Source organism: Bos indicus x Bos taurus, chromosome 21, assembly GCF_003369695.1.
Source record: "Bos indicus x Bos taurus breed Angus x Brahman F1 hybrid chromosome 21, Bos_hybrid_MaternalHap_v2.0, whole genome shotgun sequence".
In the NCBI taxonomy this organism is placed as follows: domain Eukaryota; kingdom Metazoa; phylum Chordata; class Mammalia; order Artiodactyla; family Bovidae; genus Bos; species Bos indicus x Bos taurus.
Window position 1 is genome coordinate 24,104,558 of NC_040096.1, and position 23,243 is coordinate 24,127,800.

Consider the following 23,243-nt stretch of genomic DNA (forward strand, 5'->3'; position numbering starts at 1 on the left):
ACTCACCGGCTCCCGCCGCCCAACCAGTCCCGCTCGGACCCCGACGCAGACTACACCACGCACCTCGCAGGCACCCACAACTAGCTATCTCCCGAAGGCCCGCGCGCCGAGGGCGGGGCTATCGACGCACGACCTTTGACCCGCGCGCGTCCCTGTCGCCGCCGGAAGCCGGCGCCGCGTCGGTCTCCAGGGCTCCTGCGGTTGCCTTGACTACGGAGGGCGCGGTGGAACGGCGGAAGCTGAGAGTTTGGAGGAGCTGAGGAACCGGGAGCATGAAGACCTGGTGTCTGTGTCAGATTTGTACTTGCGGGTAAGGAACGGCCGGCGTGGCGGCGGCCGGGCTCGGAAGTGAGCTAGGGCCGCTGCGGGGACGAAGCCCTCAGAGTGGCCGCCCCGCGGGGGTGCGGGTACCCGGGCGCAGCGACGTCCTCACTTATTGCCGGGTCCCCGAATGCTGGCCGCAAACCCCGCCAGCTATCTCGGGTTAAGCAGTTCTGCTTTGTGGGCTCCTGGCACTTGATAAAGAACCCGCCTGCCAACGCAGGAGACCCAGGAGACAAGGTTCCATCCCTAGTTTATGAACATCTCCTGGAGGAGGGCACAGCAACCTACTCCAGTATTCTTGCCTGGAGAATCCCACGGACAGAGGAGCCTGGCGGGCTACAGTCCACAGGGTCGCAAACACGATTGAAACGACTTTGCACGCACGCACACATTTGTGGGCTCCTATGCTGCTGCTAAGTAGCTTCAGTCGTGTCCGACTCTGTGCGACCCCATAGACGGCAGCATACTAGGCTCCTCTGTCCCTGGGATTCTCCAGGCAAGAATACTGGAGTGGGTTACCATTTCCTTCTCCAATGCGTGAAAGTGAAAGTGAAGTCGCTCAGTCGTGCCCGACTCTTAGCGACCCCATGGACTGGAGCCTACCAGGCTCCTCCGTCCATGGGATTTTCCAGGCAAGAGTACCAGAGTAAGGTGCCATTGCCTTCTCCATGGGCTCCTATCCAGGGGCGCAAACTCCAGTGCCATCCAGCGTGGGGATTTATATGCCTGTGCAGCAGCGGAGGTCAAGCTGGTAAGTAGGGGAGATCTGATTCGACTGGGAGAGTGTATGCCCCACACTATTTTAAAAATTAATGAAAGGAAACAGAAGAATAGAACGGAGTGCAAGTCGATGAGTTTTCGACCCATGTTACGCTATCTTTTATCCCTTGCTTTTTTTCCCTACCCCTGCCTGACCGGTATTTTCTTTCCCAAGCCCATCCAGCCTGCGCTCCTTTGGAATCTGATTTTCTGAAACCTAGAATTGGTCAGTGAGTCCTGCCTGACAACCTCCCATCACCTAAGAAATAGTCTTCTCCTCCTCAACTTCCCTGTTGACCCAGGGATTAGATCACTGTTTGCTCAATGAATATTATGAATATGTCAGCCCTGTGGTATTGTAATCTCCTCCAAAGGAAAGACACTTGGACTGTTGATGAAAGCAGTTTTCCCCTTAGTTTCATGGTAAATGTTTATAATTAATAATCCAATGTGGATTAAAAGATAAATCAACATTTGAGGATTTGATTCATATTTGAAAACGCTGAAGTGCACGAAAATTAATTATTATTTCTAATCTTTCATTTCTATCCAACCCAAGTTCCTTTCCCATCCAGCTGTCAGGAATTTTCAGTCTTCATGATGTTGGAGGCTCCCTTTTCTTCAGGCAGTTAAATGATCCAGAGAACTGAGGCATTGCCAAAGCAAGAGGAATCTTCTCTGAGCTTTAAACATTGGTAATGCTTCCCACTGACATGTCTCTTGCTGAAGTTCTAAGAATCCCCTCAGCAGTGGTGCCACTCCTACTTTCAGTTGTATGTTTGAGGTATAAGAATCTTGGCAAAGCTGGGAGCCACTATTGAAAGGTTCACTTAACCAATTCTTGAGATCTGACCACCACCTGCAACTGTGATCAGATCAGATCAGATCAGATCAGTTGCTCAGTCGTGTCCAACTCTTTGCAACCCCATGAATTGCAGCACGCCAGACCTCCCTGTCCATCACCAACTCATGCAGTTCACTCAGACTCACGTCCATCGAGTCAGTGATGCCAGCCAGCCATCTCATCCTCTGTCGTCCGCTTCTCCTCCCACCCTCAATCCCTCCCAGCATCAGAGTCTTTTCCAATGAGTCAACTCTTCGCATGAGGTGGCCAAAGTACTGGAGTTTCAGTTTTAGCATCATTCCTTCCAAAGAAATCCCAGGGCTGATCTCCTTCACAATGGACTGGTTGGATCTCCTTGCAGTCCAAGGGACTCTCAAGAGTCTTCTCCAACACCACAGTTCAAAAGCATCAATTCTTTGGCGCTCAGCCTTCTTCACAGTCCAACTCTCACATCCATACATGACCACAGGAAAAACCATAGCCTTGACTAGACGGACCTTTGTTGGCAAAGTAATGTCTCTGCGTTTGAATATGCTACTGTGATAGAGTGGGGCAAAGATCCCTGCTCTTCTAAGAGAACAAACTCATTGATGTTTTAATACATTGTCTCTGTCTATCAGGATCAAGATTGTTGGGCCCCTTTGGGAAGTTTTGACCTGTGTCTGTTACTTTTTCATCTTGCTATTTTAATCTTTTTTTTTTTCGTACTATGTAACTAAAAATTTCCAAATGTCTATTTCTTTCACTTTATCAGTCAAAACTGCCATCTATCATATTTACCTCTGCAGTGTGCACATACAATTGCTCATGTGAGTTAAACTGTGATGAGTTTTTTATGTTTGCATAGGCGACATCATTGCCCACATGGAACCACAAGGATTTATGAAAATTCTGGCGAGTCTTGTGCCACAACTGAATATTTGGAAAAATATCCTTCATACGGCAGTGTTCTTCCACCTCAGAGTCTGAAGCCCAAGGAAGAATTTCGAGCATATCGTGGCAAGATGGAAGGAATAACAACATTTAAGTAAATATCAAGAAACAATTTGCTTTACTTATTTTTTCACCACTCTCCTGGTTTTAATAAAGTTTTCTTTAAACTATTTAGTTGAACTCTTTAAACTATTTAGTTGATTTAAGTTGAGTCAATCTAAAAAGCAAGAAACTGGTTGAGTCACAACTTGAGAAAAACAGAAAGATGACAACTAAGCTAGAATGACAAAAATGAGAATGTAGAAGGGAAACATAAAAAGTTCTGTTGATTTCTTTTTTTTTTTCAATTTTAATTTAAAAAAAATTATACATGTGTTCCCCATCCTGAACCCTCCTCCTAAAATCTCTGTGTTTGTCTGCTTTCCAATGTGACCAGAATGCAATAACTTCTTAAGGGTTATGTTTGTTTCTACTCCAGCTTTTGCATCTCTGATCTGTTTTCTAACTTTAGGTGACCAAGATGACCTCTTTCTTTTTTTAATTTTATTTTTCACTGAAGTATAGTTGATTACAATGTTGTCCCAATCTCTGCTGTACAGCAAAGTGACTTGGTTATACACTTACAGACATTGCTTTTTTAACATTCTTTTCCGTCACAGGATATTGAATATACTCCCTGTGCTATACAGTAGGACCTTGTTGTTTATCCATCCAATAGATTAATGTAATAGGTTACAACCTGCTAATCCGAAACTCCCAGTTTCCCCTCCCCCACGCCCTTGGCAACCACCAGTCTGTACTCTGTCTGTGAGTCTGTTTTTTTATAGATAGGTTCATTTTTGCCACATTTTAGGTTCCACATACAAGTTATATGGTACTAGTCTTTTTCTTTCTGACTTACTTCACTTACGTATGATAATCTTTAGTTGCACTCATGTTGCTGCAAATGACATTATTTCATTCCTTTTGATGGCTGAGTAGCATTCCATTGTATACATGTACCACATCACCTTTATCTGTTCATCTGTCACTGGACATGTTTCCATGTCTTGGCTGTTGTGAATAGTGCTTCTGTGAACATAGGGATGGTGCATGTATCTTTTTGAATTAAAGTTTTGTTGGATATATGCCTGGGAGAGGGACTGCTGAATAATATGGTAGTTCTATTTTTAGTTTTTTGAGAAACCTCCATACTATTTTCCATAGTGGCTGTACCAACTTACATCCCTACTAACAGTAGAGGAGAGTTCCCTTTTCTCCACATCCTCTCCAGCATTTGTTATTTACAGACTTTTAAATGATGACCATTCTGACTAATGTGAAGTGGTACCTCATTGTAGTTTTGATTTGAGTTTCTCCAATAATTAGTGATGTTGAGCAAGATGACCTTTTTAAAATGCAGATCCAATCCTATCACCTCCCTGCTAAAACTGCTCTTGTATTTTCCCATTATATTTAATATACGATCAAATCCCTTCATTGCTTAGTCCCCACTTTCTTCTCTGATTTATTTTCAATGTAATGCCCTTTGCACTCTTCTGGTTATATCCCATAGGACATTTTTCATTTCTTGAATATAGTAAATTTCCCTTGTCACATAGCCTTCCAAGATACTATTTTACCTGCCTGAAATTCTTCCTGCATCTTATCCTAGTTTATGTTGGTTCAACCTATGGATCTCAACTCAATCATTACTCTGAAAAGCCTTCTCTGACACCCAGTTTTTGGTGAGGTAAAAGTCCCCTATATAAGTTCTGAAAGTATCTGCCTGTTATTTATCATTAGATTAGTCTCAGTGAAAGCAGGAACTGTGTGTCTTCTTCTCTCAGCATTCTATTTCCAGAAACCTATTACATGCCTACTAGCTCATAGTAGGTGCTCAATATTTATTCAGTGTGTGAAAGACAGAAAAGTTCTTTTAAGCCTCAACTTTTCACTTGGCTCTGCACTTTTGAGCTCTTTGTATCTCTGTCAATTCAGTTCTTTTCTTTATCCTGTTGATGTGCACACTATATTCAAGGCACAATCTAAGGCGTCAAAAAATATCAATAAACATAGGTTCTTGCTTTCAAAGAACTCGTACATCAGATTTCTATAATTTAGGATTTTTAAAATGCTCTCGAACAATGTTAACTTTTAGTATTATCCATTTTCATTTCAAAGAAAGATCATTTTACTTACATGGCAAAGGTGGAGACCTTCAAACTTTTAGTCCAATACTTATACCTTTTAACATTTCAGGCAACTCTTGTGGTTTCCTCTGTAGGTGTGTGGCTCTTCCAGAAATGTGAAGACCTTCCATAGTCCTCAGACTTTTGTGTGATTTGGAATCATCAAGAAAGATTATAGTTATAGGTTCCAGACCACCACCTAAAACAGTCAGTAGCTAATGGAGTGGATTCCAGGAATATGCATTTTTAACCAGCATCACTGGTGATTCTGTTGCTACAGACTCAATGCAGTGGGCAGGTCCTGGACTGTCCACTGGGTCTGATGTGGAATGGAAAGAAGGGCTTCCCCACCACTGTTTATAGTCTTGTGACTATAAACGGCCCCCAAACAAAAATCAGACAAACAAGACGATCCCAGATCATAGTCAGTGAGATGAGGAACTAAGCAGCTGGCTGAGATAGAGCCAAGGGGAAAAGCTACTCCTTTTTTCTCCACCTCTACTCCTTTCTTCCTTGATGCCTTAGTGATTCATAATGGAGATTTGAAATAAAGTTCACAATATTCATATTTGTTGAATAAAGATTTTGCATGTAACCAACTCTAAAAAATGAAGAAAGTTTAACCTGCCACATGTTTCTTTTAAAAAGTCAATTGCTTTTCAATTCTGGGTTTTCTCCATTGCCTTGTTCAAGTAGCCTTAATAGTAAAAATAAAATAAAACTAAATACAGATTCAAATATACCAACAAAACGAAACCTTCCATTTCTTAAATCCTCTTTCCACTTAGTAAAACACTAGATCTTTTCTTTGTATTTTGACTAGGGAATTAGCAGTATTGTGGCTCAGATGGTAAAGAATCTGCCTGCAGGAGACTCGGGTTCCATCCCTGGGTTGGGAACATCCCCTGGAGAAGGAAATGGCAACCCAATCCAGTATTCTTGCCTGGGAAATCCCATGGACAGAGGAGCCTGACAGGCCGCAGTCCATGGGTCGCATAAAAGTTGGGCACAACTTAGCAACTAAGAACAGAAGTATTTCCAAGGACCTCATTCAAGGGATTTGGAACTCTTGCTTGACTCCCTCATGATGACGATGTTGACTAGGCAGCAGATAGCAGCTGATTCATCTGCACAATTAAAAACTAATGTGTCATTCTGTTCTATACTTTTCTGTACTGTAGGAAGAGACTGTAAAGAGCAGATGTCTGGACTTGTTCAGGACTTTTGGTCCTTTATAGGATTACAGTTGTAGCACAATCAATGACTGCCAGAGTTGACAGGAAAGCTGCCCTGAAAGTCTGAGTCCAGACATGTCCAGTGTTTTAGGATATATCAGATGAGTAAGAGTGCATTTACCCTTCACTATGTCTCCATAGAAAGTTGCTTTGGGTTTGGAGGTACACTTTCTAACATATAACTAATTTAACAAGAGAAATTAAGACTTCTAAGCTTCCTCTGTCCTCTCCCTGATTCTTCCACTTCCTGATTGCATTTTAGCCTGTTCCTCTCTAGCTGGTATTTGGGAAGGGCAAAGAACAACTCAGATATCTTGAGAAGGAGAGGTATGTGATGTCTACTGTTGTTCATTTTCTAAATAGTATTTCTCAAGCCTTTGTTAAGTGTCAGGCGCTATGCTTGGTGCCTGGAATACATGATGAGCGGAAACAGTCCTGATCTCTGTGCTTACAGACGCTGCAGTCTAGTGGAGGTGGCAGTCACAAACATCATTCAGAATGAGTATAAAATTGCAACAGTGATCAAATCTAGGAAGGGTAGGCACCAGGTAACTTGAGAGCCAGAATAAGAGGCTTGACTTTATCAGGGAAATAAGAAGAATGATCTAAAATCTGAAGGCTGTGAAGCACTTAACTGGATTAAGAATGTAAGAAAGTGCTTTCCAGGCAGAGAGCAGCATGAAGCAGGAAGGAGAAGGCCAGCAGGGGCAGAGGAAGCACGAGGTGAGTTGGAGCTACTGGAAGGGACCATGCTGTTTCTCCTATAGCCTTAGAGCAGTAAGAAGCCACTGAGGGTTTCTTTTTGGGGTGTGTGTGTGTGTGTGTGTGTGTGTGTTGCAGGGGGTATGAAAAGAAACTAGTTCTCTCTCTAGTGAGTGAGTTTAGGAAGCTACTGAACTGATGTGGATGAGCTATTACAAAAGCTTAGAATATCAGGGTGGTGGGTGAGACAGAGAAAATCAGATTTAAGAGAGATTTAGGAGAAAAAGCTGATAGGAGGTGGTGATAAACTAAGAGGAAGGTGAGGCATGAAGGGGCTTCCCAGGTGGCACCAGTGATAAAGGAACCTGCCTGCCATTGCAGGAGACATACAAGATGACGGATTCAGTCCTGTGAGGCATGAAGGGTCAGTCTAGGTTCCTGACTGTGCAGCTGAAGAAGTGGTGCCATTCACTAAGATAAGGAACAAGCAAATGCGGCCAGATTTGTTGGGGAGAAATATTTTGATTAGGGGTATAGTACATTTTGAGATGCCGTTGACTATCTGAGAGGCCTTGTGAAAACTGGTCTGGATCTAAGAGAAGTGGTCTAAGCAGAGATGTAAGTTTGAGAGGCATTTCCATCTAGTTAGTGATGACAGCTGTGGGGGTGGAGGAGCTGTGCTCAGGAGGGAACATGCGATGAGCAGAGGAGAGTGTGCAGACCCAAGTGCTGAGGAACTCTAGCACTTCATGACTGAGTCTAGGAGGGTGAAGCGACATAGGAGACTGGGAAGAAATAGTGAGGAAGACAGGGAGAAAGAGATTTCCAGAAATAGAAAGAATGGTCAGTAATGAAAGTTACTACTGGAGAGCTCTGGTAAGATGAGGACTAAGACTGTCTGATGCATTTCACTATATGGAAGTCACTGTGGACCTTGAAACTGTACTAGAGAGGGCTGTGCTGAAAAACCAGGTTGAAGTGGGTCAAGGTGGGTTGAAGTGGATTGACAGGGGTGAGTTGACAAGTCTAAGAAGTTACATTGTGAACAGAGAAGGGATTCAGTGAGTTTTGTTTTTGGGAGGTTATGACTGCATACAGAAAATACTGATTAGTAAAAAAATGGTTTGAATAAATCATAAAATAAGTGACCACAGCCAATAGAAAAGAAATGCCAATAGACACGTCAATAGGAAGTCAATGCCAAAGAAAAGAAAGCAATTTGGAAGACTTTTAGTAATAGTAGTAGTAATCAAAATAATCATTCTTTATGTGTACAAAACAGTCATGTGTATGCTGTACATGCATATATGTGTCAGTCCTTAAAAGAACCCTGTATGAGGTAGATGACATTATGGTTCTGTTTTATATATAAGGAAACTGGAACAGACAGGTGAAGTTATCCAATATAATACATGTAGCGAATGACAGAGCCAGGATTTGGGCCCAGCTGGTCTTAACATTCCAAGTCTGTGGTCTTGGAATGGTCCAATTCAACAGACAGCCTCAGTGTCTGCAATAACATAATGTTTATCAAATGCCCAGGGTGGCCAGTGTACCCTATGACCCCCATCCCTGGCAAGAGCTCCTGGGGGATCAGAAGTTAAGTAAGACTTACATCCATGCTATGAATATGACTGATGTCTAAAGGCCAGAGTCAGATGTACTTGACTCCTTTAACTGATTATTTAATGATGAGTGGGAAGACAGCATGACTCAACAAAAAGACAGCACACCCAAACAGTTCATTAGAGTCTTTAATAGGATGAATAAGTGTTTTGACAAAGTGGACCCAGGGGATATAGTTAAATTTTCTTCAGATTCATTTAAACCTTTAACCTGTGATTTCCTTCCAGATTAGACCAAAAATTCAATTCTTGGAAGATTTTATTTTATTTCTGTAAGATCCAGTTAACCAATGATCCATTGTAAAGATGTTTGGAAAACTGGGAATTCTTTTTTTTTTAGTATTTATTTTTCTTAAGGTATTTAGTCACTGGGTAGGACATAAAGGAATTCAATAATCTCTTTCAAGGAGTTTACCAACCATCACCATTTTAATATCTTCTAGACTTTTCTAGTGAAAGTATTGAAAACTTTACTACTAAATTGAAAGAGTTAAAAACAAAAGAACCTGTGAGGCTATGTTTCAAACTTATATATTTCAGGTCAGATTATCGTCCTTATGAAATAGACAAACAGCCTCGCCATGCACCAGAAGGATATAAACCAAAACAGGGGGTGATTGATCTTGGCACCACCTACAAACGGGATTTTAATTCTTACAAAGTGCAGCCTGTGGTGATAATTCGGCCTCTGGAGAGACAACAAGTTAAAAAAGGAAAGCTGGACACTGTCCCAACCTATAAAGGTAACTTGCCATTTCCAAAATTAAAACGCCAAAAAACAAAAACTTAACCTTCAGCTTTGACATCCAACATCAAATCGCAATTCTGGCAGATTGCCAAACTTAAATCCCTAAGGCTTAGGAGAAAACTTCTTTCTCTTTTGTCCAAATAATATTGTATAGTGAGGAAAAAACACCATTTGCTTGGCTGAGAGTTAAGAGACCTGGGTTCCTGTCTAAATTCAGCCATTTAGTTTTCTTTATCTCAAACCACGAAAACAAAGGATACTACTGAACAAGCACTATGTCCTATTTGTCACATTATGCCATTTTGAGTTGGTACTTCTCCTTTCCTCCCAGTATGGAACTACGGAGCGTACTGCAGCCTTTGAGAAAGTCAGATAAATAGCAACCCTCTTCACCATTCAAGTTCTGAACCAACCAAAAGAGTTAGCAGGGAGAGAACCAAAATATTGCCTTTTATACTGATAAAGGCTGGGATAGAGGATGACACTTACCTCTATTAGCAGATGGTCCCTGATACTGAACTTCAGAATAAAACAGGCGTGTTCACCCAGTGAGACAATGTTGGCTCCCCACAGGCCACCTGATCCTCTAGGTCTTCCAGCATGGAATATCTTCTGCCTGCTGGCAACCAACTGCAGGGAGAAAGGGGCTGGAAGATGTATGATCAGTTTCTTTCCAAAAATCAGTCTGGTCTTACAACACTGTTGCTTTGAGCAGTTCTTTATTTTCCAAAAATAGGCTATCTGGTTAGTTCATACTATTTCTATATTTTTTGTTAATAACGTAATTGCATATTTAGGCTTACAGTCTTTTCACTCGTATGTGATATAACTGAATGGCTATGTCCTAATATGAAACCTTTTTATAAAAGTGATGCCATCCACAATAACAGTAATGATTTATATTTTAAATAGATAATAACTGAATACACACTTATTCTTTAAACACCACTCTTAGCAGTTTAATGGGTATGTAAAGTGTATGTTCCCTGGAAAAGGAAATGGCAACCCACTCCAGTATTCTTGCCTGGGAAATCCCATGGACAGAGGAGCTTGGTGGGCTACAGTCCATGGGTCACAAAAGAGTCACTCTTTTTGACTGAATGACCAAACAACATTCCAAAGTATATAGAATTAGTATATTATGATCTATGTCAGCTCAGTAGGGACATCATAAACAATGTTCTTTGTTTTGTTGGTTTTTTTTTAAGCTGTGAGCATATAAGGCACCATACAAAGAACAAATTTTTAAGACAACACATACAGTGAACATATCAGGGCTTCCCTGATAGCTCAGTTGGTAAAGAATCCACCTGCAATGCAGGAGACCCCAGTTTGATTCCTGGGTCAGGAAGATCTGCTGGAGAAGGGATAGGCTACCCACTCTGGTATTCTTGGGTTTCCCTTGTCCTTCAGCTGGTAAAGAATCCACCTGCAATGTGGGAGACCTGTTTTGGAAAGATCCCCTGGAAAAGAGAAAGGCTACTCACTCCAGTATTCTGGCCTAGAGAATTCCATGGACTATAGGGTCGCAAAGAGTCGGACACGACTGAGCAACTTTCACAAAGATTTTCACATACAGTGAACAAATATATTTTTATAATCTAATACAGCATATAGTAATTGCTAAGATATATATTAATTGGTATGCATAGGAGATAATGTATTATGTAATAATTTGACATAAAACTGGTGAAATGTTTGTACTGGGTCTTTTAAACAACCATAGTAAGATTTTCTTCTTTTTTTCTCCATAAAGTTCACTTAAAATACAATAATATTGATAATCCTTGATGCCTTGACTATTCACATGTAACATATGCACACGCACACACACTCAAACATCCAATACTAGTTCTGGCGTCTCATTACCTGGGCTTCCTATAGATTCATGTACTTCTATTCCCATAATCCAATGTTGAGGATTCCTGGGTTCCTTCTGGCCTCCTCTCTCCTGGTCTTTCCTAGTGAGGAAAAGTTATCCTTGTATTTCCAGGTTGAGAGCATGAGACAAGAAAACCTATGGGCCAAGGGGACATGTTACCATCCTGTGTGATGACCACACTACAGGCTCTGTAGATCCCTCCATAAGGACAGATCTGTAGCTGAAGAGGAATCACAATGGGAAGAGCCTCTCACTATAACCTAACAGTTAGAGAACAGAGGGCAGATGGAAATGGGATATGATTAAAAACAAAAACTACAAGATGGTGAGAAGGGTGTCATCTAGATTCTGGAGATGTGGCTCTATGGAACTGGTGACTCTTAGACAGAAATCTATCTACCCCCAGCAGCCTTGGTTTAGAAACTTATTCAGACTAAAGTGCACATAAAGAAAATAGGTCAGTATTTGATTTGATAAATACTGTTTAGGGATTACTCCTCTGTGTGCCAGGCACTACAAGGAATAGAGATCTGAATGAAGCAGGGTTGTTGACATTTAGAAACTTTACAGTTGAGGAAAAAAAGAGCAATATAGCATGAAAAATTAAATAGTCATACAAGAAGTAAATGAAATATCACAAGGAGGGGGGAATGATTCACTAGAAAATTTATGAAAAAATTAGTGCTTCAAAAATGTAGACTGAAAAAGATATCACTGCAGGCTAGTCTGAGAATGCATCAGAGACTAGTAAGTATTGATGTATGGAAAGAGGAGGGACATCCTAAAAACTAGGGTGAGATGAGCAAAAAAGTCATAAAGCCAGAAAAATAAAAGGGTATTCAGTGAACATGGTGTGGACCAGAGAATTTCAGGATCTGAGTGATTGGTGTCTAATTCCAAAAACATAGGTTATGATTGTGACGTTTTGGTTGTCAGACTGAGGAGCTTAACATTTTTCTAGTAGCCACTAAAATTTTTTGAGTTCTGCTACCAGATAGGATATGGTAGATGGCAGAAAGCCATAACCTCCACTGAAACAGCTAAAAACATACATAAATCTTTAAAAATCTTTTTTTAAATAGAAGCAAAGAATTAAATTTACAGAGATGGAGTAGTCCTTCCTAGATGAGCTGAGGTGGCCAACTGTTCACTCCTCTGGAAGCATCTGTCAAGTCTAGGCGAGGCTGAAGATTGGGGTGGCATAAGCAGGGGACTCTTCTAGGGGAAAGGGAAATCAGTGGAGAACCTCACACATAGGCAGGTATGACAGATTAGAATCTATAAGTACCCCAGATGTGGGGCTGGTTTTCCTTGTGGGGTGTTTGCTAAGTGTTGAGGGGGCATGGTGGGCTAGAAGACTGGGCTGGAAAGAGCTCACAGAAATGTCCCACAGTCTCTCTTGGGAACAGGTGCTTGGAAGACAAAGCCCCACTAGAATGAAGGCAAAGCTACAAACACATCACAGGTCTTGTCCGAAGAAATTCGTAATTAGAGGAAGACTTTGTCTAATTAAAGATGTCACTGAACACCAGTCTCGCTCAGTTCCTGATTGGATCAAGGTGGTCTGCCCCACATCCTATCTGCTCAACAGAGGGAAGAGCAAGCTTTCTTCTGTTGAAAGTAACACTGATTTTAGTTTCTATGATTTTCTTATGCATAACTTGCAGCAAATAATAAAAACTTATAAGACCTATGAAGAATCAGAAAGTGAAGAGATAATGGTCAAAGAATTTCCAAAATTGGTGAAGGAATTCAGGTCACAGATTCAAGCAGCTTATCAAACCGCAAAATAAACACAAAGCCATGTCTGGCAACTGTCATCAAACTTCTGAAAACCAAGTAAAGATAACTTCTTAGACGTAGTAAGAGCAAAACTACACATTATCTACAAAAGAAAAGTTAGAAATGTACTTAACGTCACCAGAAACTATAGAAGCCTGAAGACAATGAATGACATCTTTAATGTTAAAAGGAAAAAGAAATTGAGAATTTCAAACCCAGTGAACCCTAGAACTTTATATGTAGTGAAAATATCCTTCAAAATAATGTAAAATAAAGAGGTTTTTAGGGAAGGAAAAAAAAAGGAGAACATCTGTTAGTAGCAGATACATACTACAAAAGTAATTAAGGGAAGTTCTTCAGGTTGAAGGAAAATGATTCCAGAGAGAAGCATGAAGAGCAGCAATCAATGAGTCTGTAAAGAGAAAAACAGTAGAGAAAATTGATGAAATGCTGATTCTGTTAAAAGATAACAAAGTTGAATAACCCTAACCACAATGACCAAGGAGAAAAATAAGAAGACACTAACTACAAATATCAAGAATGAAATAAGGATCTTGCTGTAAACCCTATAGAACCTTATTTTACAATATTTTTTCTTCTATTTCCTTATTCTTATTTTTGATGATTTCATCAGGTTGCTACTCATTGCATGATTGCCTCAGATGGAAAAACTTATAATTTAGATAGTAAAATAAACAGGATTTGAAAATGACTTGAAACAGAGAGAAGGGACTGAGGGAGAGAAAATTAACTGGGTGAAATCTTTACATGAGATGCCAAATTCAAAATAGTGTTTTATTGTCGTGTTATTTAGGGAAAATGAGTCTGAGCAAGATGGTGAACTCAATTGGGGGAAACTAAGTTTCAATTTACCTCTTGGACATTTGAATAGAGATTGTCTAGGAGGAAGATAGGTATGTTGCTTTGGATTTCAAGGGAAGTCTGGAGTAGAGATTCAAGTTTGGGAGTCATCAACTTACAGGTAGGATTAAAACTGTGAGACAAGTTTGATGATGTGTGGATTGAGAAAGAAAGGATGGAGCCCCCTGACTTTATGAAAACTGGTCCCACATTCTTGGTGCCATAAGACAACACAGAGAACAGAGCCCCAACTACCAAGAGAAAGAAACTGCATGTGCCACTGAGGACTTCTGTCCTCAAAGAGGAACCCAGAACAGCTCACTGTGTAAGGATGGAGTTGGAGCTCTGCATCTGGATGTTCATGATGAGCAAACACATGCAAGCACCTCATGGGCTTAAAGCTGTTTAGAAGAAAGCGAGCTCCACACTAAACTGAATGGCCCTTATCTAACAAGTGCAGTACTGGAGTTGCCAAATGACCAGATGCATTGTTAGATGTAGGCAGCATTATGTTTGATTTTTTTCCATAAGTGTCATAAGATACTAAGAACCAATGACATTAATAAAGACCATGATGTTTTAAAGATATTGCTAGAATGTTATTAATAAATATTATAGGAAAATAATAAATTTCCAGGTATATGAACATAGGGATATTTAAAAGAGGCAAACCAATTTTATGCAGATCTCTGGAATTAATACATTGCTATCAAACCTCGTCTCTCTGAATTTTTGCTTCCTTTTTGAAAACCAAACTTTTTTGGTAAGGGAGAATATTCTCTTCTGTTTAGTTTCTCTCATGAAATTAACATCTTTTTTGTAGACATTTTGGCAACAAAGGGTCTCCCTGTATGTTTATATTGAACCATAGACCTTCCATTAACATCCTCTGGTTTCCTTTTAGTTACTGAAAAATAGTGCTATAATTTTATACTTGTAGCAAACAACAGAGATTCCTTCATGGTGACTCAAGAAAAAGAGAGTTTGTGGTAAAGCTTCATGTGACGTGGAATTGGAAAACTATCGCTTGCAGAGGAAGCTTGAAGGAGAACTACCCCTTGCTCAGCCCACCACCGCCATGAGCTAGCTGGCTTTTCTCACAGCATCCTCACTCCCCTGGACACATCTTCTCTGATCGCCCTCAAGGTCTCGCCTTCTCTGCCTATGTATCATGTCACTGTTTCCTTATCAGTCTGTTGCAAAGTCTTCAGCCCACCATAGCTCTCCAATTCTGCTCCATGGCACCTTTCACATTCTTCTCCCACATGTATCTGAATTTGTTTTCAAATGTAAGTTCACAAGACCAAGAATGTGCATGACCCAGATCATCTTTTCTTACCAGGTCTCTACTATCCAAAAGGTTGCCTGCTCTTAGGTTATTCATTCTCATTCAAACAATAATAGCTTGAAGGTGGTGGGAGTAATCATTATTTGGTCAAAAACGTGGCTATTTTGGCAGAAATGCCCGTGACTGAGAAGTTTTTCTCTTCAAAAGAAGTATCCACAGAAGAAGCATTTGAACTTTTGCCTTTCGAATAAACACTGCGTGGCCTTTAGCCTAGACTCTAATTCTTTATCATGTATATCTTCTGTCTCTTAGAAATTGATTTTTGGTATTTAGAGATACGTATTTTGGGGTGAAGTCAATTCCATAGTATTTCTCAGCTTTCTCCCTTTCTCATCTAGAAACAGAAAGCCTAAATAAACCTCAGTTGAAATATAAGCACTTCAGTTTTCCATCCATGGTCTAGGTGAGCTGCAAGAAGAAGAATTTAGGTATTTAACACGAAATCCCAGGTTCAGCCCTGATGTTCATTTCTAAATTCCATACTTAGTCTCTCACACTTTAGAGAGCATTCAGTCTGGTCCCCTCACCTCCAGATGAAGCCCATTTCCCAAGGAGGAAAATTGAAGCCAGTGCTCCTCCCGGGATAGTACAAGTTACCCTGGACCCTGAATATTTGCTCAGGGAGTCCTGTAGGCTTCCAGGGGTACAGTGGAGCTGAAGTTTTCTCTACTTTGAGGAGTCCCCCCAAAGTAAGGAGTAATAGCCACATCATTCTTGTGCACACAGCAGGGCCCTTGGTTTTATGTTAATCCCTAGCTTTTATGCTTCACTTCAGCATGTTATAACAAAAATCCCAACCAGTTCCTGGGAACACAACCCTAATCTCCTAAATTCTGTCTTCACCCAAAACACAACCTTATCGGTTTTCAAAAACAATTAACAGTCAGGCTCAGATGTTCCATTCCCATGTTATATCAGAAGAATCTGAAAGTGGAAAGTTGTGTGTATTAAAGTGGGGAGATAGGAAGAGCAAAGTAGAAGTGAAGGAAAAAAGGAATAAATCTGAGGGGAAATCAGTGGAACTGCCTACTTAATTGGTGTTGAGATACCTAAAGGAAATGCAAGGACGGCAATGAGAGAAATCAGTCATGATTTTTAGAAGGTGGTGGTGGTCTTCAGTATTTAAAAATGCTTTCTCTCTCTTTTAAATTTTTAAGATGATTATAGAGCTTGGGACATTCAGAAAAGTGAACTCTACAAGCCACAACAAACTTACTATCCCCCTACTGTGAGATTTGGAAATTCAACAACGTTTCAGGATGACTATGTCCCTCGGGAGATAAAGCCTAGACAAAGCTGTAAACCCAGTCCAGCGGTCGAACGCTCTACCATCCCCTTTAGCTGTAACACAAGTCATCGCCTTGATTATGTGCCTCATCGACCAGAATTCAATTTGGCAAGGCCAAAAGACAGCTACAAGCCACCCGACCAACCCTTGGAGGACCTCACAACTCACCGATGCGACTTTCAGGGTCTCGTCGGTGAAACGGCAAAGATCTGCAGACCTGCACATACCAGAGTGGCCCAGGACGCTCCATTTGAAGGAAGCACCGAGTTCCGGGACAGCTTTCAAGCGTGGGCACTCCCAGCACCGCAAGTACAGAAAGCGCTGGAGTATGTCCCTCCCGCAGGTACCATGCAGCTGCAGAGCACCAGCCACCTCGACTATGTCCCGCATCAGGCCACGCGTGTGCTTCCCATCAGGCCTGCTTCTCGTAGGAGAAATCATAACTTTCCTTTCCAAGGAAAGAGCACCACGAAGCAAGATTTCCCAGCATGGGAAAGCTGCCGTCAGGGACTCATTAAGCAGGGGCCGCAGATCCCCAGCCCATCCGGAAAATTCGATGGCCTGAGCACTTTTAGGTCTCATTACGTGCCCCATGAACTAATTGCCACCGAGAGCTGCAAACCTGCGGACGCTCCCTTGAAGAGGCCGCTTCCGTTTGATGACATCACCACGTACTCTCTCGAGTATATGCCCAAGAAACTGGAGACCTGCCCGGCTAGCTACCCTTCCCCTCCTGGCTACCTGTTTGAAACTACAAATTCCCAAGGTCATAAATTCTTCCGCAAGATCGCTCCCGCGGTGAAGGCCTTCTAATTCTCAAATCATGTTTAAAAGGAAGCGAACTCACATCATGTTGGGTTCTCAAGGACAAAATCAATTTTCTATAGTAGGAAAAAAAATTTTTTTTTAGTGAAAACTAACCATTTTTAAAATTTTTAAACAAGAAATTTAGAAAATCTGTCAGAGGAAATCAGGATTTTTAAATCCATTTCGAATTAATATTTTAACCAAGATTGTTCTTTAGTATGCTTTTCTGAGACTTAAATTATGTACATTCCCATCAGAACTATTTTTAATCCCAACATACTGTTTGGTAACTTGTTTCAATCTATTATAATTTATACTTGTGTTTATACTTACGTCAAGTATATGGTTATTCACATAGGTGTTATCATTCATCAAGTGCCTTAGGACTTTTCTAGAGCATCACGGAAAATGACACACGGATTCTTCTTTCAAGACAACAGTATTTTTCTCTTTAGACTTCAAGCATCTGTGAGGTATTCCCTGAGTCAGGTTTTCATTGGTGGCTGTTAAGATGCTGCACTGCTCCTCACAGGGTTCAAGTTAGTAAGAGGCACCCTAAGGTGGAAATCTAAGGCTGCGTGGGTTGGAAATGGAAGCACCTGAGTTCACAGTTCCAATGATGTTAATTTCTATTTGTGTTACCCTAGGCAAGTGACTCTTGTCTTCGAGTCTCAGTGTCTTCATTTGTAAAAGAATGTCTGCTCTGCCTATCTCACAGAAACTGTGCTCTGAGCATCAGGTCCTGTGATGCCTTGAAATCCACAAAGTAAGAGTGCAAACCAAGAATCAGGGGTTGTTCACAAGTCACCTAATCTCTTTTTGTACCTGTTCCTCCATTTTCATATTAGGAGAATTCCCTACTCAGTACTCCCTTTCTGGCCTGTAGCAAGGATTGTAGAATAACCTAGCCTGTTTCTAGCTGATGAGGAGTATGATTTCTGAGAGGAGCACCTCTAAAGCTTCACAAGCACCCTAGAAGTTGTTACAGAGAATGGAGAGTGTGGGTAGGGGAATAATGTGGTTTGAATACACTATTTCCAAAAAGGAAAAAGCATTTGCAGAAGTTTAGAGAATGACCAGCAGCTCTGAAGAAAATGTTTAGGGTAACCACAGGCAATTATGCACCTAATTGCCATTCCCAGAATCACAGTACAGAAGAAGAACCAGGCTCAGGATGAGCACAGTTAGGTCCTCCTCCTCCTCCAGTGTGAAGAGCAATTCCAAGAAGGGAGGGAGGGCAGGAATGGTGGCACCGAGTGAAGTAGACAGAACAGACTGTGTATATAAATGCTGAACATTCCCTAATGAATGCAACTCTCTCCCCCAACCCCAGCCACGCCATGCCGCACGTGGGATCTTAGTTCCCAGACCAGGGATCGAACCCGTGCCTCCTGCATCAGAAGCGTGGTGTTCCAACCACTGGATTGGCAGGGGAGTCCCATGAATAAATTCTTATTGGGTGTTTTTGGGGGTAATATGATTTATTTTATCTTAAAAGTTTAGTCTTGTAGTTTTAGAATTGTTTCAAAATATATATCCATAACTGAGAATAAGTCTGTCAACATTTGGTTAAAGTATTTTTCATTATGTGGCAGTAATTTGTTTTTATTTACTTTTGTATTTATTAGGGGAAATTATGTTGAATTATATGTATCTAGTAATAAAGTATCACTAAATTAATTTTCATGAAATCATTTCTGCAACCAATTTTCTCTGGGAGACCTTGTTTAGAAAGTATTTTCTAGGTTAAGTTATACATAATTCACACACACACAGTCACACATATTAAAAGCACTGGAAACTAGTCATATTATTTAACCATCTGCCAGATTTAGAATGAGTTTCCACTAAGCCAAACTTGGATGAATCTGATGAAGAATGGGGAACATTGGGAGACAAAAAGCAGTAGGAAATTTCACCCCCACCCCATCCCGTCTCTACCCTGTCTCCCTGCATATCCTTGTTGTGGAAAATAAGACCACAGAATTAGAAAGAAAGGCTCTGTCATTCATAAGACATGGAGGGACAACAAGGCCAAGAGTGAACCCTAACGTGCACCATGGACTTTGGGTGATTATGCTGTGTCAAGTTCAAGCCTCCCATTCTGACACCCACACCCTCGGCACAGGCTACTCAAGGTCAGGAGGCTGTGCAAGTGTGGGGGCAGGAGGCACAGGGTAACTCTCTGTTCTTTCCACTCAATTTTGTTGTGAACCTAAAACTGTTCTAAAACAATAAAATGATTAAAGAAAAAAAACAAAAACTAGGCGGCAGGAAGAATGGAGAGCGGTGTTCAGCAGTCAGAGGCTGGGGATCCCCATTCCCCAGCCCCGTAAAACATCTGATTTATATAGACTTTTGTACAAAACTACCCAAGGCCCTCTCTGGGGCTTCCCTGGTGGTTCAGCTGGTAAAGAATCCTCCTGCCAATGCAGGAGACACAAGAGATGCAGGTTCCATCCCTGTGTCGGGAAGATCCCCTGGAGGAGGAAACAGCAATGCTCTCCAGTATCCTTGCCTGGGAAATCCCATGGACAGAGCCAGGTGGGCTACAGTCCATGGGGTTGTAGAGTCAGACACGACTGAGCGACTGACACAAACAAGGCCCTCCCTGAGAGTCTCTGTGTGAGCGTAGCCTGGTAATGTGAGGGGAAGAGGAGACCTCTGAACATTCATCAAAGAGAGGGAAGATGAACCTGGTAATCCTAAATTAGCAAACTTCAAAAAAAGCTGTTTAAAAAGAGTGCTGATAATATACTTTTCGAAGGTCACAGTATCCAATACAACAACAAGAAACTTTCACCTAGTCTTCTCTCTGCACTCAGTGCTGTTTTACACGGCCATGCAGATTTTCATCTTGTGTCACAGACTTAGGATTTTCACCAATGTCACCATCCCCATCCCCTTCAACAGCGCACACAGGTTGCCAGCTGCTCTCTAGGGTAAACAGGTCTGTGTCTCCATCACCTCCAGTATCCCCAACAAGACTTCTTTACTTGAATCCATTAGGGAGTTACAGTGGTTAGCAAGGAAGCATGGCCAGGAAATGCTGACAGTCAGCAAGCCTTGGAAGATGGGAGCCAGAAGAGAGGTGAAGACGCCAGTTTCTTCCACAGACAGACTAACGCATGTGACCTGGTATACAGTGCCTTCCTTGTCTGAACCCTGTTTCTTCATCTCCAACACAGACTTCAACAGCTGTGTATCCAGAATATTTGATGTAGGGCAAAACCAATACAATATTGTAAAGTAATTAACCTCCAATTAAAATAAATTAAATTTTTAAAAAAGACTTTTTAAAACTCTAAGAGGGAAAATGGATAAAAGATCTAAACAGCTACTTCACTAAAGATTATACACAGATGGTGTATTAGTTGCTAAAGTTGCTGTAACAAAGATTCACAAAGCAGGTGGCATAACCATTTTACTTTCTCACTGTTCTGGAGGCTACAAGTCCAAGGGCAAGATGTTGGTAGAGCGGGTTCCTCCTGAGGGCTGCAAGGGAGAATCTGTTCTGTTCTTCCCCTTGCTTCTGGAGCTTTGCTCGCAACCTTCAGTGTTTCTTGGCTTAGCAATCTCTGCCTTCATCTTCTCCCTATGTGTAGGCACCAGGGTCCAAATTCCCCATTTTTATAAGACTATCAGTCATGGGACTTCCCAGGTGGTCCAGTGGTTAAGATTTTGTCTTCCAGTGCAGGGGTGTAGGTTCCATGCCTGGTCAGGGAACTAAGATCTCACATGGCTCATGGCCGAAAAACCAGAACATAAAATGAGCAATATTGTTACAGATTCAATAAAGATTTTAAATAATGGTCCACATCCCCCACCAAAAAAAATACCAGTCATATTGATGTTCCCAGACTCAGGTCTTTTACCCACCTTAATGTTACACACCCTAATGGTCTCATTGCTCCCTGATCATTTGCAAAGACCCTAATTCCAAATAAGGTCACATTCTAGGAGTTAGACATTTTTGGGGGGGTGGGGAGGAGGAATGGACAAAGTTCAATCCATAAAAGATGACAGAGAAGTATATGAAAACATACTCAACATCATTAGCCAACAGGGAAATGCAAATTAAAACTACAATGACATACCACTATATTCCTATTAGAATAGCTACAATACACACAGACACACAAACCTGACAAATGGACATCACTAGTCAATAGGGAGATCCAGAGGAAAACGATGAGACACCTATTACCCAGGTGTCCCACACTGCAGGTGGACTCTTTACCATCTGAGCCACCAGGGAAGCCCAATCAGACACCACTATGCATCTATTAGAATGGCTACAAAATACACATACACACGTGCATGGATGCTCAGTCGCTCAGTCATGTCTGACTCTTTGCCACCCATGGACTGTGGCCTGCCAGGCTCCTCTGCCCATGGGATTCTCCAGGCAAGAATACTGGAGTGGGTTATCATGCCCTCCTCTGGGAATTTTCCTGACCCAGGGAATGAACCTGCATCTCCTATGTCTTCTACTTTGGCAGGCAGGTTCCTTACCACTGGCACCATCTGGGAAAGCCCACACATATACACGTACAGACACAAACATAACAATCTTCAGTACCGACGAGGATTTGAGCAGCTGACATCTGTATGTCGTTAGTGGGAACATAAATTTTGGAAAACAGTTTGACAGTTTCTTCTAAACATGCACCTATCATATGAGCCAGAAATCCACTTCTAGGTATTTATCAAAGAAGAATGAAAACCTAAGTTTTACACAAAAGTCTGTACATGAATGTTTATACAATTTGACACATCCTCATTCCACAGGCCCTGACAGAGGGGCCTGAAGGCTACTCTGCATGGAGTCTGCGAAGAGTCAGACACAACAGAGTGCACATGCACACACACACACACACACACACACACGAGAACTGTAAACCACGGAGTCAACTTGACTGCATATCAAATGATAAAAACCATCACCCAGGAGGTGGGGAGAACCCAAGAAGGCACGTAGACTGTGACAAAGGAGAATAACTGCACCAGATGAACGCTATAACCACACGGAAGGGGGCGGGAAAAAAGGGGGTGACCTGAGTTACACTGGAAGAGGGTTCTGCTTGGGAGCTCTAAGGCAACAGACAGAAAGAATGATGTAACCACTCTACATTCTCATTGGTCATATTTTTTCTTTTCACAGGGAGTATGCATCATCAATTCTGAGACTACTTGATGTGTATATGAAAGTCAAACCAGAAAAATACATTGCTGATAATGCACCCCAGGCTTGTCCCTCTGAGAGAAAGAAGTTGCCAAAAAAAGAAAAGGGTATAATCATATTATACTTTTACTATAATCATGACCTTTATGGTGCTGGATTGGCATCCAGGATTTCAGTGTAAATTCATACATATGGAAGAAAAGTAGTTGTGTGTGCATGTGTGCACTTGTGTGTATGTGTGTGCACATGCATGCATGTGCATGTCTGTGTGTGCATGCCTTCATGCACTAGTTTATATGCAGTCAGTCTTTTAACTCTCCCAATGGCCAAAGATAAAATGATTTGAGCAACAAAATAATGACAGTGTTGGATTTCAGCCCATTTATACATATATGTATGGAAGGAAGGAAAGAAGGAAGGAGGAAGGAATGGAGGGAGGAGGGGAAAGAGGAAGGTCGAGTGGGTTGGCAGTAAAGAAGGAAAGATGGGTTAGAGAAAAAACACAAAGAGCCAAAAGACATACCAAACAGAAAAGTACAAATTACATTAAGATATAAATTTTCATCCATCAGATTGGCAAAATTTTTAAAACACTGAAAACCTATATAAAGTTGGTAAAAAGGGGAACTCTCATATACTGTTGGTAGAGACATTTTGATGGTAATTTAGCAGTATCCAGATAGGCATGTCTGTAAATTTGCTGCTGCTGCTGCTAAGTCACTTCAGTCGTGGCCGACTCTGTGCAGCCC

At 41.5% G+C, this 23,243-nt stretch overlaps 2 protein-coding genes across 5 annotated transcripts in view; one reads left to right on the top strand and one right to left on the bottom strand.

Annotated features, from left to right (window-relative positions):
• EFL1 (elongation factor like GTPase 1) overlaps positions 1-124 on the bottom strand; it is a 114,036-nt gene extending 113,912 nt beyond the window's left edge. The window contains exon 1 of one of the 2 annotated variants that reach the window (XM_027520651.1): positions 64-124. The gene's annotated coding sequence lies outside the window, so the exon portion shown is untranslated. Of the gene's footprint in view, positions 1-6 lie in introns of both variants that reach the window. The other variant, XM_027520649.1, reaches the window with a different exon arrangement.
• Positions 125-140: 16 nt separating this feature from the next.
• SAXO2 (stabilizer of axonemal microtubules 2) lies at positions 141-19,000 on the top strand. Of its 3 annotated transcripts, XM_027520654.1 has the most exons (5): positions 141-310; positions 1,009-1,075; positions 2,775-2,954; positions 9,134-9,336; positions 16,372-19,000. In XM_027520654.1, the coding sequence occupies exons 2-5, from the start codon at positions 1,047-1,049 to the stop codon at positions 17,313-17,315; spliced, it is 1,356 nt and encodes a 451-aa protein (XP_027376455.1). In that variant the 5' UTR covers positions 141-310; positions 1,009-1,046; the 3' UTR covers positions 17,316-19,000. The 3 variants fall into 3 exon arrangements, with proteins under 3 accessions (XP_027376455.1, XP_027376454.1, XP_027376453.1); XM_027520653.1 differs by lacking the exon at positions 1,009-1,075 and having other exon boundaries at positions 145-310; XM_027520652.1 differs by lacking the exons at positions 141-310; positions 1,009-1,075 and adding an exon at positions 1,083-1,778.
• The last annotated feature ends 4,243 nt before the right edge of the window (positions 19,001-23,243 follow it).